The 14,087-nt window shown below is 51.2% G+C and overlaps 1 protein-coding gene and 1 long non-coding RNA gene across 3 annotated transcripts in view; one reads left to right on the plus strand and one right to left on the minus strand.

The window, feature by feature from the left end:
- MAP2K6 (mitogen-activated protein kinase kinase 6) overlaps positions 1 to 9,811 on the minus strand; it is a 42,849-nt gene extending 33,038 nt beyond the window's left edge. The window contains exon 1 of one of the 2 annotated variants that reach the window (XM_048965039.1): positions 9,503 to 9,811. In XM_048965039.1, the coding sequence (XP_048820996.1) occupies positions 9,503 to 9,518 (16 nt within the window). In that variant the 5' untranslated portion in view covers positions 9,519 to 9,811. Of the gene's footprint in view, positions 1 to 9,081; positions 9,434 to 9,502 lie in introns of those variants that run through there. The other variant, XM_048965038.1, reaches the window with a different exon arrangement.
- LOC125702134 (uncharacterized) lies at positions 1,562 to 6,522 on the plus strand. The gene is made up of 3 exons (XR_007380460.1): positions 1,562 to 1,859; positions 2,448 to 2,492; positions 3,731 to 6,522. It is a non-coding gene; the product is annotated as an uncharacterized LOC125702134 (long non-coding RNA).
- Positions 9,812 to 14,087: the final 4,276 nt, after the last annotated feature.

Below are 14,087 nucleotides of genomic sequence, written 5' to 3' on the forward strand. Positions count from 1 at the left end.
TGGGAGCACATCTGCCTTAAACCCCCTAACCACAGCCCAGCTAAAACACTTCTGTCCTTACGAACACACCCACTCCCTGGAAAACTCAACAGAGGAACAGAATTCCTCCACTGCTCGGCTGAGCCCCAGAGGAACAGCTTTCTTCTGTCGCTGGGACACCAACCCTGGTGCCACACCAACCCCCGGCATGGTGACATTCCCTCTGCTCCGTGCTCAGCAGCCGCAAGGGGTTCATTTTGCTGAGATGGACTGAACTGCCTCAGCATACTGCAAACGCCGGACATTTACGCAATGCCATGGAGCCACCTCCAGCTGCTGATTCACTGCATGTAAACCTGAGTTTATAATCTACTGTTCACAAGAAAAGCCACCTTTGGATAAAACAGGCGATTCACGTTCCAAGCACAGCAGAGAGAGAACTGCCCATTGATCCTGTAATTCTGTTTGTTGGCAACACGATCAAGATTCTGACCAACGTGACTGTGTTCTCTCCCATTAAGAACCCTCTTCTATTCATTTCTCATCTGAGAGCTTGCTTGCTTAATTTTGTACCAAGACAATTCAAGATGATACTTCGCTCTGAGCAGTGCAGATGGCAGAGCTCACTCATGCTCCCTCTGCTGGCAGTGCCCCTCAGCAAACAGGTAGGGCCCCCCACTCACAGTGAGTTCAGGATACAGGATGTAGGATGTAGGATGCATGATGAAGGATGCGGGATGCAGGCTGGAGTAGAAACGATGTGGAGGATGCAAGATGCAGGATGCAAGATGTGGGATGCAAACTGCAGGATATGGGATGTGAGATGGAGGATGTGGGATGTGGGATGGAGGATACGAGATGGAAGATGCAGGATGTAGATGTGTGATGTGGGACGCAGGATCCCAGATGCAAAATATGGGATGTAGGACCAAGGACACAGGATGTAGAATATGGGATGCATTGCTTGGGCTGCCAAGGAAGACCTGAGGTTCAAGTGGATTTAGACAGAAGTCAGAGGGCAGGGACTTGCAGCTCTCCTGCCAGGCACCTGCCAAGAGCGTGGACGTGCTTGCACCTCATCTAATAAAGCAAAGCAAGATTTTTATCATGCCATTTTTATTTCAGTTTAGAACACATTACAAAATGCATGACGGCACAGCACTCTGGCAGAACACAGCACTCCCTGCCCTTTTTCCCATCCAGCCAAGCATCCCTGACACAAGTGAGCAAATGTTTTTCTACCCACGTAAGCCCAACATGGATCAAACCCCACCAGGCTGCACCTCTCCACCCAGCCTAAGCCAGGAGCTGTGACCACAGAACTTCCTTTAGGAGCCTTTCTGTCAAAGCCTCTGTAGAACTCCCTGTGCTGGGTTTGTGACTGAACATTCAGTTAGATGCACAAATGCTCTCAAGTACAGCACTGCTTTCTGACAAGGACACGGAGAAATAGGAGAAAAGGAACCAAGGGAGAGCAGCAGGGTGGTGTAAATCATCACACAGATCCCACATGTCCACCCCACTTAGCAACCAGGAGCAAATACATCCCCAGCCCTGTAAATTCTTATGTGTGTGCTCAGCTGCAAGCACATCCAGTACCACTGACTCTGCTCACGCACTCCAAGTTTAACACATGCATAAGGAGTTTCAAGATCAGAATATGAATTAAAAAAATCACGTTCAACTTCGCTTGTATAGGGAAAGCAAACAAATCTCCAGACCCCTCCCAGCCCAGCTGCTCTGAATCTGTTCCCATTCATTGCTGCTTGGCATCAGCTGTGGCAATGCCTTTGTAAAGCAGGATCCTGGGGACAGATCCTGCAAGAGGTGCTCCTGGGGGTGGTGCTGGCAGAGGACAGCTCTAATGTGTATGCTGCAAGGTAAAGTAATTGCTAGTGCTGGTATTGGGCTGGAAGAAGAGGAGGAATGCTCCCTGCTTGCAGGAAGCTGTTCCAGCCCCTTATCTGACACAGAGCTCCTGATTTCTTGCGGGGGAAGTGCCAAATGTTTTTGAGAGGGGAAAAAAGATAAATCACAGTTAGCTCCAAGGGAAGCTGCCTATGACATGAATGGAGCTGCCTTGGGTGGGAGCACGCTCCCTGCCCTGCCGCGGGTGCTGCTGTGACCCCAGTGCCCCTTCTACAAGGGACCTCTGTGAACGCAATCACTCTGACCTCCAGAAAGTGATTTACAACTGATAACCTCTGAGTGCAACATCTGCCAGGGACGGCCTGGGATCTGCCTGCAGCTGGGATGCTGCTGTCCTGCCGTGTCCTCCCGTGACACACACACACACCGCGCTGCTCCTTCCCTTCGTTTGTGAAACTGCTCCTTTGGCAGCGAGTCAAATCCTCTGCAGAGAGGTTTGAAGCTGTGTGAGCAATAAGCATATCAGTGCTGTCCTTGGGAAAGGTAAGGCAGCCAAGCTCTGTGTTAATTGCCTTTATTATTATTATTTTTTTTTCTAGAGGGTATCTCCCCAAGGATGGCCCTGTGCTGTGCAGAACTATTAGGTAAGCGTCCCTATGGATGGATGTTGGCTGCTGTGGTTTCTTGCATACGGACCTGGGGAGCTCCAGCCTGAGGGATGCTGACTGTTCTATCAGACTTTGTGCTGAGCATTCCTCATCTCCAGCCTGGCTCTTCCTCTAGGCTGTTAAGGGATTATGGCTCCCAGCCCCATAGCTAAAAAGCAAAAAACACATTGGAACAGGTTGGGAAAACAACAGTATCTAGAGCACTGCTATTTTCCTTTAATAGGTTACCCCGTCAACCCTGTACTCGTTAAATAAGAGAAAAATCTGTGGGCATGCAGTGAAGGTCAATCTTGTGGTTTCTGAAAACACTTAATTAGTACAGTTAAGTGCTGAGGTCCGCCTGGGAGTGAGCTGCTGCATCAACAGCTCTGAGCAGGGGGAAGGAATCCTGCATCAGGAGTGCAGTAGGGGCTGCATCACTGTGCCAAAGCTCCAGGGGTTACTCAGCTTATAGGAAACCCACTGCAGTGTCCCTTAATGGCCTCAAGTTGCACCAGGGGATGTTCAGGTTGGTTCTAGGAAACTTTTCTTCTCTGAAAGAGCAGTGATGCAGTGGCACAGCTGCCCAAGGAGTGGGGGAGGGCAGGGAGGTGTCCCAAAACCACAAAGATGTGGCACTGAGGGATGGGGTCAGTGGGCACAACGGGGGTGGGCTGGGGTTGATGATCTTAGCAGTCCTTTCCAACCTTAATGATGCTATGATTCTACATCACAAGCCACTTAATATGGGCTCAAACCAGCAGGCATAGCATGCACAACTGCTGTTCTCTTGGGCTGGCACTTCCCTTAGAAAAGGCCACAGTTTGGAAGACAAAAATCAGCTCCAGCCCTTGCAAAGGCAAAGCTGGTTTGCTTTCTTTCCCATTTTTGCAGCATGGGAGACCCTAATTGTAGGCAATTAAAACAGCACTAGAAAGAAAGGGCTGTGTTGAAATCTAAGCTGGAAAGTGTGCCTCTAAATGGCTTCCAGTTGCCAGTACTGGAAAAGTGCCTGGGGAGTGTGGAGCCCATGCCAAAGGCAGCACAGTGCTCTGTGGGACCTCAGCCCATGCACCCTCTGCTCAGGGCAGGGGTGCACAGCTCAGTGGGATGGAGCTGCTGGGCGACTGAGCTGGAGCAGAGCAAGCCCAGGGCACAGCCAGCAGTCATTGCTGGAGCTCCTCAGCTGAAAAAGGTTGAAAAACCTTTTTTTCCTCCTTTTCCTCTCAACACAGGGTTGTGCCAGAGGGAAATCCATTACTTTAGAGCCATCAGAGCAACAAAAGGCTTTGCTGCTTTTTTTTTTTTTTTTTTTTTTTTTTTTGCCATTTTCTGTATCTGCCCTTGAACTACTGGAGAAGCAATAAACGCACTTAAGAGAAACAACTGCATGGAAGGAAGCAGTAATTTCCATAAAGCAGTGTCAGATGGGCCCTGCTGCAAACACAGCAATGGGCAGAGCCAGGACCAGACCCACCGTGGGGTGAAGCAGCACAACAACACAGGTACTGGGATTTCCACCACACACGCTGCTCTGAGGCCACTGTGTATTGCATTTATGAAGTGCATTATTGAAGTGCATTTTGCTTTATCAAGTGCAATTGCATACTTTTGTTTAGGAGATTCTCCTTCAAATGCAGCTATAGCAGCTCTGCCCATATAGCCTTCCTGAAGGCCTCTCGCTGCAGACAGAAGTGGTGACTCCTGTACTTATTTTCTATTGCTGCCTTATCTTTGGCATCTCAGCTGTGACTTTTACTGTTTTTTTCCACTGGTTTCATCAGAGTGCAGTAAAAGTGGATGTTTGTTGGGCTTCAGCTCTGCTAATGATTCTTGATCTGCGTGGTGCAGATGATGAGAGCCCAGCCTTGATGAGAAAATGGCAAGCTAAGTAGGCTAACAAAACAGCAGCAGCAGCAAGAATCTGGATCAGCTCCGCTCGGTGAAGTTTTCCTGCTTCAACAGGGGAAAAAAAAAATCTCTCTTTCTTTCCCTGAAGTCTTTCTTACAAATACCAAACTGCAAAGGCTGCTCCCTCCGGCTGCTTGCACAATGCTCCTTGGGCTTCACTGCACTCAGCCTGATGTGCAAAGGCCCTTGGTGTGATGGTTTTGGGGCAGCAACGCAGCCTGAGCAGTGCCTGCCCCACATTCAGCAATTATGGGGTGCAGACCCTGAAGGATGCTCAGCACAGTGCTTCAGTGCTTTTCATTTGGGATGCGCCAGCAGCTTCCTGCAGCCCTTGTGGAGGATGTGCTGCATCTGCTTGCAACATCTCCAAAACCGAGATGACTCACGAGTGCTTTCGCACCCCAGAGACCTTAATGATGGGATGAACTCCCTGAAACGTCAAGCAAGTGTTTGGGATTTCCTGCTCTGGGGGAAGGAGAGCTTTCGGTTTGGCTTTGAGGCAGAAGAAAGCCCTATAAGCATGGCTCAGGCTTCCCCCTCCCAATGGCTTTTCACTGAGCCAGGATTACAGTGCACTTTTTCATTTGTACTCGTCAAAATTTGAACTCGTGCAAAATAACATGGATTTGGAAGACAAAAAGCAAAAATGCCAAAACCTTTTTGCACTGTGTGTGGGTATGGAGTGGTACTGAATGGCCTCTCCTGCTCTGCTGCTGCAGAATATATCTGGCGTGGCAAAGCTCCAGGATCCTAGATCTGCTTTAGTGCTAACATTGCTCTAGCTGATAATGCTAATCTCTTAAACTATTCCCAGCCAGGCCCTAAGGAAGGGAGCTAAGCAACTCTGCAGCTAACGAAACAACTTTTGTAATTATAGCTCTGGCCGTGGCTGAAATGCACAGAGCAGCCCTGCGTTTTTTCCAGTCTCCAGTGACCCCACAGCCAAACCATCACCCAGTGCACCCTACTGGCACAGGGCTGCCTTTGGGGCCATCATCCATCCTGCCCCATTGGCCCAGGGTTGCCCCTGGAGCCAAACAAGCCAACCAAACCAACTTCTTAGTTATCTGACACATCTGCAACCACAGCATGAGATGGACAAGTCTGCTTTGTGACTTCCATGCTAATTGTGCTCTGTGAACGCCAATATTCTTGGAAGAATGAAGAGTCTCAGCTCCCTAAATTACTCCTGTGGTTTTAACTGAGCATCGTTTGTTTCACCTTAGCAGCTAATGTGTATGTGTGTGTCACGGGAGGGAATTCACCCCAAAGGAAGGTCTGCTTTTTGGGAACTGAAGGAAACAAATGAGCACCACTTGGTGTGGCAGTGAGAAACCTAAAAAAGACACGCTGTGGCTTTATTCCTTTCCCCTTGCAATGTATCACTTTTATTGCTATAATTGCTCATATAGTTCAAGCTTTTTATATGCTGATGGTTTCCTGTCCCTGCTGAGCCCTGGGGAGCGTTGCCCTCCTGCCGCATTGCTGCAGGAACAGCACCATGGGTGCAGCACAGCCCGAGGTGCAGCTCCATCCTCAGGGCAATGCCATGGGAGCAGCAGAGCAGCGCCACGAGGTGCAGGGTGCACGATTCCCCCTCGCTCAGCTGCACAGTGCACTTCTTTGACTGACATCAAACACCACTGCCTGCTGCTTTCCACCCCAGCCATCTGCCTGTCCTTCATCCCATGCTACTTAACTCCTCCAGCAATGCACCGCACTTCCACACTTCTTTATCCATACCTGCATGCTGCTTATCATAGAATGGCCTGGGTTGAAAAGGGCCACAATGCTCATCCAGTTCCAACCCCCTGCTATGTGCAGGGTCACCAACCACCAGACCAGGCTGCCCAGAGCCACATCCAGCCTGGCCCTGAATACCTCCAGGGATGGGGCATCCACAACCTTCTTGGGCAACCTGTTCCAGTGCGTCACCATTCTCTGTGTCCTATCACTGTCCACCCTCATTCCTCCTCCTATTTATACACTCCCTTCAAGTACTGGAAGGCCTCATTGAGGTTTCCAGGAGCCTTCTCTTCTCCAAGCTAAACAAGCCCAATTCCCTCCACCTTTTTTCATAGCAGAGGTGCTCCAGCCTTCAAAGGTGCTTAATGCAGGCAAGCTCCATCACAAAAAGCGGCACAGAGTAAACAAGTCATGCAACGGGGACGAGGCAGTATGTATTGTCAGATAGCAATTCAGCAAAAAATTACTATAGGAAAAAAAAAAAAAAAGCCAAAAAAAAAAAGCAACACTGTAGAACTTGAGCTGAGATGGGTTGGTTTGCAGCCAGACCCGGCCCTTTTCCACCCATGCCAAGTGCCTGTGTCATGGCAGCACGGAGCGCTGAGGTGGTGCTGACGAGGCAACCTGGCGTTGCACAACGCGGTGCTCGTGGGTCAATTTGCTACGAGCAAAGACCTGCTGCCTCCCCACGGCGGTTGTTTTGTTTTGTTTGGAAAAGAAAACGTCCACCATTTTGGATTCGCATTCGTTCCGTTGCAATTTCTGGGCGGAAAAAGAGAGCTCTCCATGAAATGCAGCGCTGCGGAGAGGTGCAGAGCCTTTGATCAAAGTCCATAGGGTACGCGATCAGCAGCGTCACGTGGGCCGTGGTTCTCACTCTTGCTGTTCCCTTTGCAGCTGCAGTGCAGAAAGGAGAATCAATCTGAAGCAACAAACTGTGAGCACTGGGAATGAGATCTGTATGCAGCCATATTTCGTGGTTAAGCGGAGCTCGTGCCCGTGAAGTATTTATAATTAGTTCTCTAATGACCATTGCTCCCCTTCATTTTCTTATTTCTGGGCAGAACGCTGTGTGTTTGCAGGTGCTTCTCCATCGTGGGCTTCCCTAGGGAACAGTTCCCCATCACAACAAATTTAGAAGTCTCCCAAGCATATCCACTGCCACGAAGGTTCAGATTTACAGCATCAAACCATGCTTAGCTTGCCATGAACGCAACCTTCTGTGTAGTTGTTCTTCCAGAAGAACATCCCATAGATGACAGCCAAAACTGCTCCCACTGGGGCTCCAGACCGGGTCCCAGCAGTGCCACAGGTGGGAGCAAACTGCTGCAGCTCCTCCATCCAACCCAAAATACCACTTGTCAGCTTGAAGGAGGAATGGAAGTAGAAACGAGCAGGCGGTGGAACGCAGCAGTTGGTATGCAGTGATGGTACGTTTTGTTGGCCACAAAATGTTGGGGAGCCCAGCGGGTACCATGGCTGTGTAACACAGGGATGATGATGCTGAAAGCATCACCGCTTTCTGCTGTAGGAAGGGCCAGAAGGAAGGAGCTGTTTCTGAGCTCCAGGCCGAGTCAGCTCCAGCAGCTCATGGCCATATAAAAGCAGATCCCACTGCACAGCAAAGCACAGCACAGGTGTGGGGGCTGCAGAGTGCTCCTGCCTGGAGCTAGGCAAGATGCTTTGCAGGGAGAAGCCCTGTGGCAAAAGCAGCCCCTCAGTTCCCAGCCTGAGAGGGAGCACTGAAACATCCATTGCTGCCAAACAACTTTGGAGCAGGTTCAAAGCCGGGCAAGGGCTGTGCAGCCCCGCAGCCTTCTGCAGCCCTGTGCAGCATTGCAGAGCGCTGATGAGGAACCTCCTGTGCAATGCAAAAAAGCTGCTCCAAAATGCAGATTTGGGGTGGTTCAGTTCATCCCAAGGAGAGGAGCCTGCACACAGAATTCCACACCAGTGCTCCCATCACAGAGCACGAGATGGACAGGCAGCGGAGCGCAGAACGATGCCATTCACTGAGGCCACACTCAGTGGGTTGGCCGCTCGCTTTTTCCCATTTTCCTGGTACTGGGGCTGCGGGATACCCCTGTGGGTCCCTGCTGTCAGTGGCCCCATTTCCTCACCTCATTTTTGGGGGGACCCCCAGGATGCAGCCGTCCCCCACTCACCCCCTGCCATGCACTGGGACCCCCAGCAAGCAGCTCCGGGTCCCATCCTGCTCAATTCCGCCCTATCAAACTCCCTTGGCTTGTCCTATTGGAAACTTTTACAATTCCCTGCCTGCCTGGAAAAGATGACTGCAGCAAACCCAAATTAGGAATAAATTATACAACAACTTTACATTTTTCTTACAAAGGAAAACTCCTGCCATGTCCCCCAGCACTGCAAGGGCCACCAAAGGAGCACAGCCCAGAACGACCCGGAGTGAGCCCAGCGCCAAGCCGGGGGCTGCAACCACCCCAGGCTGCAAAATGCATTGCAACAGCAAATCCACGCGCTTCCAAAAGCTGCATCTGCGTGGCTGCTCGCTGACATATGTGCATTATTTCCACAATGAATGGCCACAGCGGCAGCTCCCCCAGCGCCTCAATTAGAGTCCCCCTACAGGGACTATTTGCATTCCCTCCGCATTTCTGCAATATTTCAACCCCCCTCCCTCCCCCCCCCCCCCCCGTCGCCCCCGTGCCCCTCGCAGAGGTTCTGCTGTACCCCCCGCAGCCCCCCCGAGCCATCGCAGCGCTGCACCCCGCGGCCCCGCTGCACGCGTTGCTCCCTGCAAAAGTTACACATCTTATTGGGGATGGGGGGGGGGGGGGGGGGGGGGGAGAGAGAGATCGGTGGAAAAATGATCTCAGCCCTGGCACCAGAACAATACTTTCCCATGGAAACATAGGTATATATTTAATTCCTGGTAACTCCGCTCGAGTTTCACCTTTCATCTCGTCCCCGGAGTTCTGCAAAAGTTTCATTTCATTTTGCGCTGCAAATCAGCTGCGGTTCTCCTGCACCGTGCCCATTTTGCATGCACACCACACGACAGCGAATGCATCTGCTCCTCCGCACCCTCTCCCTGTCCTGACTGTGCAAAAGGCAGAAAGGGCTCCGTAATGCCCGCAGAAGAATTCAAATAACGTCAATGCACAGCTGAAGTGCGAGCCCTGCCTTACAGGAACTGTGTGTGTGAGTGTGTGTGTGGCTGCAAAAAGGCACATACTAAACAGGAAATGCAACTGAGAGCCATTGAAAGCCTCAAACTTCAAAATGCAATTGCATCCCGAAAAATGCATGCATGCACTGCAAAATGCATGCACGGCTTTTTGCATATTTGCAACGAACAGAAGTAGGAGCCTTACCTCTCGACTGAGACATTTTCCCCTTTGCTTTGATGGGGGAGGGGAGCACAAAAGACTTTGCCTTGCCTCTCTTCTGGAGCTAGTTTTGCAACAAAGATGCAAACTGCAAGCGCTCAATCTTCATGCAACTGGAGTTTTCCTGACTCGCTGCAGCAGCTCTCCTTGCAGCGGGGGGCCGTGCAATTGCACACTTTGCAGGGCAGCTTGCAGCGCGGGGGGTTTCCTCCCCCCCTGCTTGCAGTGCTGGGGAAGGCTCTGCTGCACCTACATGATGGGCCAGGGCTGGCAGCTCGCAGCTCCAAACTTGGAGCTGGGGGGCGCAGTGCGCAGGCGCGCTGCCGACGGCCGCCGCACTGCCCTCTGGGAGCTGTAGTCCCGCAGCCTCCGGCGGCCGCCTGCAGGGGGCGCTGCTGCGCGGAGCGGCGCGGAGGCTGCGCGGTGGGAGGGGGGGGAGCGGCGGGGGTCGCGCTCAGGGCGGTGCGTGGCTCCGCTCCTGCAGCGCAGTGGTGTAGGGAGGGGTTGTTTTTTTTGCACCCCCCACCGCCCCCCACCGCTCCCCAAATTTTGGGGGGGTTCGTCCTTGCATACATCATGAATCTCCCCGTCCATCTCTTCCTTCACCCTCCCGTGCATTTCTGCATGCAGCCCTGCTTGCATCCCTGCCTTCACCCCAGCGTGCATCCCTGTTCACATCCAGGCATGCATCCTTCCATCAGTCCCTCTGTGCATCTCTTACTTCAACCCTCAGTGCATTTCTACATGCATCCCTGCATGCATCCTTGCTTGCATCCCTGCCTTCACCGCTGTGTGCATCCCTGCCTGCCATCCCTATATGAATCCTTTTCTTCACCCCTCTGTGCATTCATCTCTGCCTGCATCCCTGCGTATATCTCCTCCTCCCACCCGCACTGCTTCCAAACTGTGCAAAAAAAGGCCATTTGTCTCCTGAGATCTTTTAAGCAATTTTTTAAACACGATGTGAGTTGCTGGCTGCTGGTTTGTTTACAGCGAAGCACCTCGCTTTGCTGTGCAGCAATTAATTCCAGAGAGCAAATGCTGAAGCAAAACATAGAGATCAGCTCTGGAATGGCAAAGATCTGGGAGCTGCAGGAGGAGCCTGAGGTGCAAGAGTTGGATCACAGAATGGCCCAGCTTGGGAGGGACCTCAAGGATCATGAATCTCCAACCTCCCCATTTAATACTAGACCAGGCTGCCCAGGACCCCATCCAACCTGGCCTTGAACACCTCCAGGGACAGGACATCCAGCTGTGTCAGTCAGCAGCGTCGCACTTGGTGACTTTTAGACAATGACTTGCTGCTTTGTCTGCAAGCCACAGGGATTGCACTCAGTGACAGACCCCAGCAGCAGTGCTGCTGTTTGCTCTGCTCGTGCTCTACTGGCATGCATGGGATCTCCATGCCTTCAACTGCAGCAATGAGAACAAAAAGCTCCGAGGGAAAAAGTTCATTTTACTAAGAGTCCATAAGGCTGAAAGAAGAGCTCCGATCCCAAAATCTTTGCCTGCCCTTAATTTTGTCTGTGCCCACTGCCTCTGTGTAATCCTTCCCATTTTATGCATGATTATGGTTTGTTTATTCCTTCATTGCTAAGAGTACAGAGAAAAAAGAAATACTGGAAAAAAATATTGATAACCATAGCATAGATTTGCACTCAAGTGTGTATTTGTTCGTAGGCCGTGCTTTGCTTGGGGCACTGAGGAGCCTTCCTGCTTTCCCCTCTGTGAGTCTCCTCTTGCAGCAGTTGCTTCCCACTGCGTTTCCATTGCAGACACCTCGAGGTCAGGTGAATGCATCACCTCCTGCTGCTGGGCTGCATCCCACCCAGCAGAAGATGCAGAGCACTGGGATAGGCACAGGGAGGGCCCTGCAGGAAATCCTCCCAGTGGGGCAAAGGGCTGTTCAGCAGGGAAGGAGCTGCAGGGAGAGCCAAACAGTGCTGCAGATGCTGAGGAGGAGAAAAACGCTTTTGGAGAGAGAGAGGAGGTGAGAAACAATGAGCATGAGCTCGGCCATCTGCTCCCCACGGCCTGAATGGTGCCGGCCGATACCCTGCGTTCCTTTGTTCCCTAAATTAAAGAGAACTGCAAGCTGTGAGCAGGCTGAAAGCCTCTGGGCTCAGCCACACTGTGCCTTTTGTCTGCTCTGCCTCTGCCACTTGCTTCTCCATCATTTTTCCTTGCGTGCTGAGAGTTTTCCCACCCTAGAGCTAACATGGAAGGGAGAAGCAGGGGAACACTGCAGCCAGTACTGTGGCACCCAATGTGCAGAGGAGTCAGGGCCCCAAGGACCACCTGCAGCACATAGAAGTGTCCGAGGCCAATGTGCAAAACCTGATCACAACTCAATAACCAAAGAAATGATAACAGAATCATCGACTCATGGAGGTTGGAAAAGACCTCTCAGATGCCCAGGCCAAAGCCCAGCCCACCCTCACTGTGCCCACTGACCACATCCTTCTGTGTCACATCTCTATGGTTCTAGAACACTTCCAGGGGTGGTGACCCTATCAGTCCTTGTGCCAGTGCCTGACTGCTGCTTCTCAGAAGAAATGGTTCCTAATACACACAGTCTCAGAGCTCTGAGAGCTGCTGGGTCAGAGGAATGGGCTGAGCACACTTTTCCAGCTAAGTAAGGAGTTGCACTCCTAAAGAAAAGGGATAGTGATGGAGGTGCTCTAGTTCAGACTGATAAGGGCTGTGATGTGTAAGAGCCCAGTATGGTGACTGGCCTTTGTTTTGACAGATGTGAGGCTAATGACAAAGTGAACAGCCACCATTCCAACCACTTGTTTTTGGAGCAGCTTTCTTCTGCTCCTGTCCTGACAGACCTAACCTGGGTTAAGCTGCAGTTTGTGGCATACTCTGTGCATGAGAAACAGAGCTGCACATGAGCAAGGAGTGAGCCCTGAGGCAGCTAACAAGCAGATGTGAGTCCAAAGGAAAATGCAAAACACAGGGTTTCATCTGTATGATCTGATTCTCAGAGGGCTCCACAGGGCTGGGCTGAAAGAGGAGCAGCAAGGACAGCTGTGCACCTGCAGCTCCTGGGCAAACCCATCGGAGCATTCCTGTTGGGTTATTTTTGCATATCTCTGCTGGATGTGAAGGGCCACCAGAGCCTGTGTGCTCCCCCTGTGACACAAACATCATCAAGGACAGAACCAAACTGAAACGGGAGAACCCACTCACTCCCAGTGCAGCCATTTGGCTCTGGTTCCGAATTTCTCCATCCCACTGTGCATGGCACAGGGAGGGATGGGCAGAGCTCCCCTCTCTGGCTGCAGGACACAGGACAAGCAGGGATGCCAGCAAACATCTGCAAGCAGCCCTCTGTGGTTGTACTTTTCTTTTCAGTGCTCTTTTGGCTTCACTCCTTGCACAGATGCTGCAGCAGCACCCAATGGGTGGCTCAGCAAAATGCATTCCCTATTGCACGATGTTGTCTCCCATTGCTTTGGAGCTCCTGCACTACTCCCAATCTGCATGGTTGCATTTCCCTGCACTGCACTGCACCAATGGCTGCAGCTCCTGCCCCAATCCCCAGGCCCAATCCCTCACCCCAGTGCCTGAGCTGCAGTTCAGAGTTCTGCAGGTAGGACATAACCAGGACTGCTTAGAACTGAGTATGAAAAGAGACCACAACAGACATCAAAGTGACCAGAAGAACTCAGCTCTAGACTTCTTGCTGTTTGATGCTCGTTGGATGACAATAAGAAGTTTGTTCTTCTTTCTTTTTCCTCATTGAAGCTCAAGTTACGATGCCCTCTATTTACTCACTCTTCATTAGACAAAACTAAAGGCATTATTTAATTATAATGCTTGTATTTACTCCTCTCCTCTCCTCTCCTCTCCTCTCCTCTCCTCTCCTCTCCTCTCCTCTCCTCTCCTCTTCCTATTTCCCATCCCTTCCCTTCCCTTCTTTTGCAAGACATATCATCTTAGCTGATCACCAGTAAGGCACAGATGTATAGATATACATATACATATACATATACGTATACGTATATATAGATATGTCAATATGCAGATACAGAGATGTACAGATATACAGAGATACAGAGGTATGTAGTTACACTCTGTGCCTTGTGCTCAGTATCATACTGGCATACAAATAAAGGTACAGAGCTGGGAGCTCAGCAGCTGCTGCTCTGAGTGGCATTTTCAGTGTTTTTGTTCTGTTTCTGATAATGCAATAAAATGACAGAAAGTTCCAGAAGCAGATAGGGAGCGCAGTGCTGGGTCTGTCATGGGGGTTCCCACTCTGCCATGAAAGTTCCAAAGGGGAACCCCCACACAGAACCCTCCATCTAGGATCCCCTCTCCAGGACTCTTCAAATCAGAACCCCCCCATTGAGAACTCCCTATCCAAACCCTTCCATCCAAGACCCCCCCCCAAACACACACACACATCGGAACCTATCCAGAACACCTCCATCCAGAATACTCCCATCAGAAACCCTCCCATCCAGACCTCCCCATCCACAACCCCTCTACCTGAGATCCCTCCCCCACCACCCCTCTACTCACACCAACCCCCCTCCCCTCCAACCCCCCACCCATCAAA

The sequence above is a fragment of the Lagopus muta genome, chromosome 18 (genome assembly GCF_023343835.1).
Source record: "Lagopus muta isolate bLagMut1 chromosome 18, bLagMut1 primary, whole genome shotgun sequence".
Taxonomy (NCBI): Eukaryota; Metazoa; Chordata; class Aves; order Galliformes; family Phasianidae; genus Lagopus; species Lagopus muta.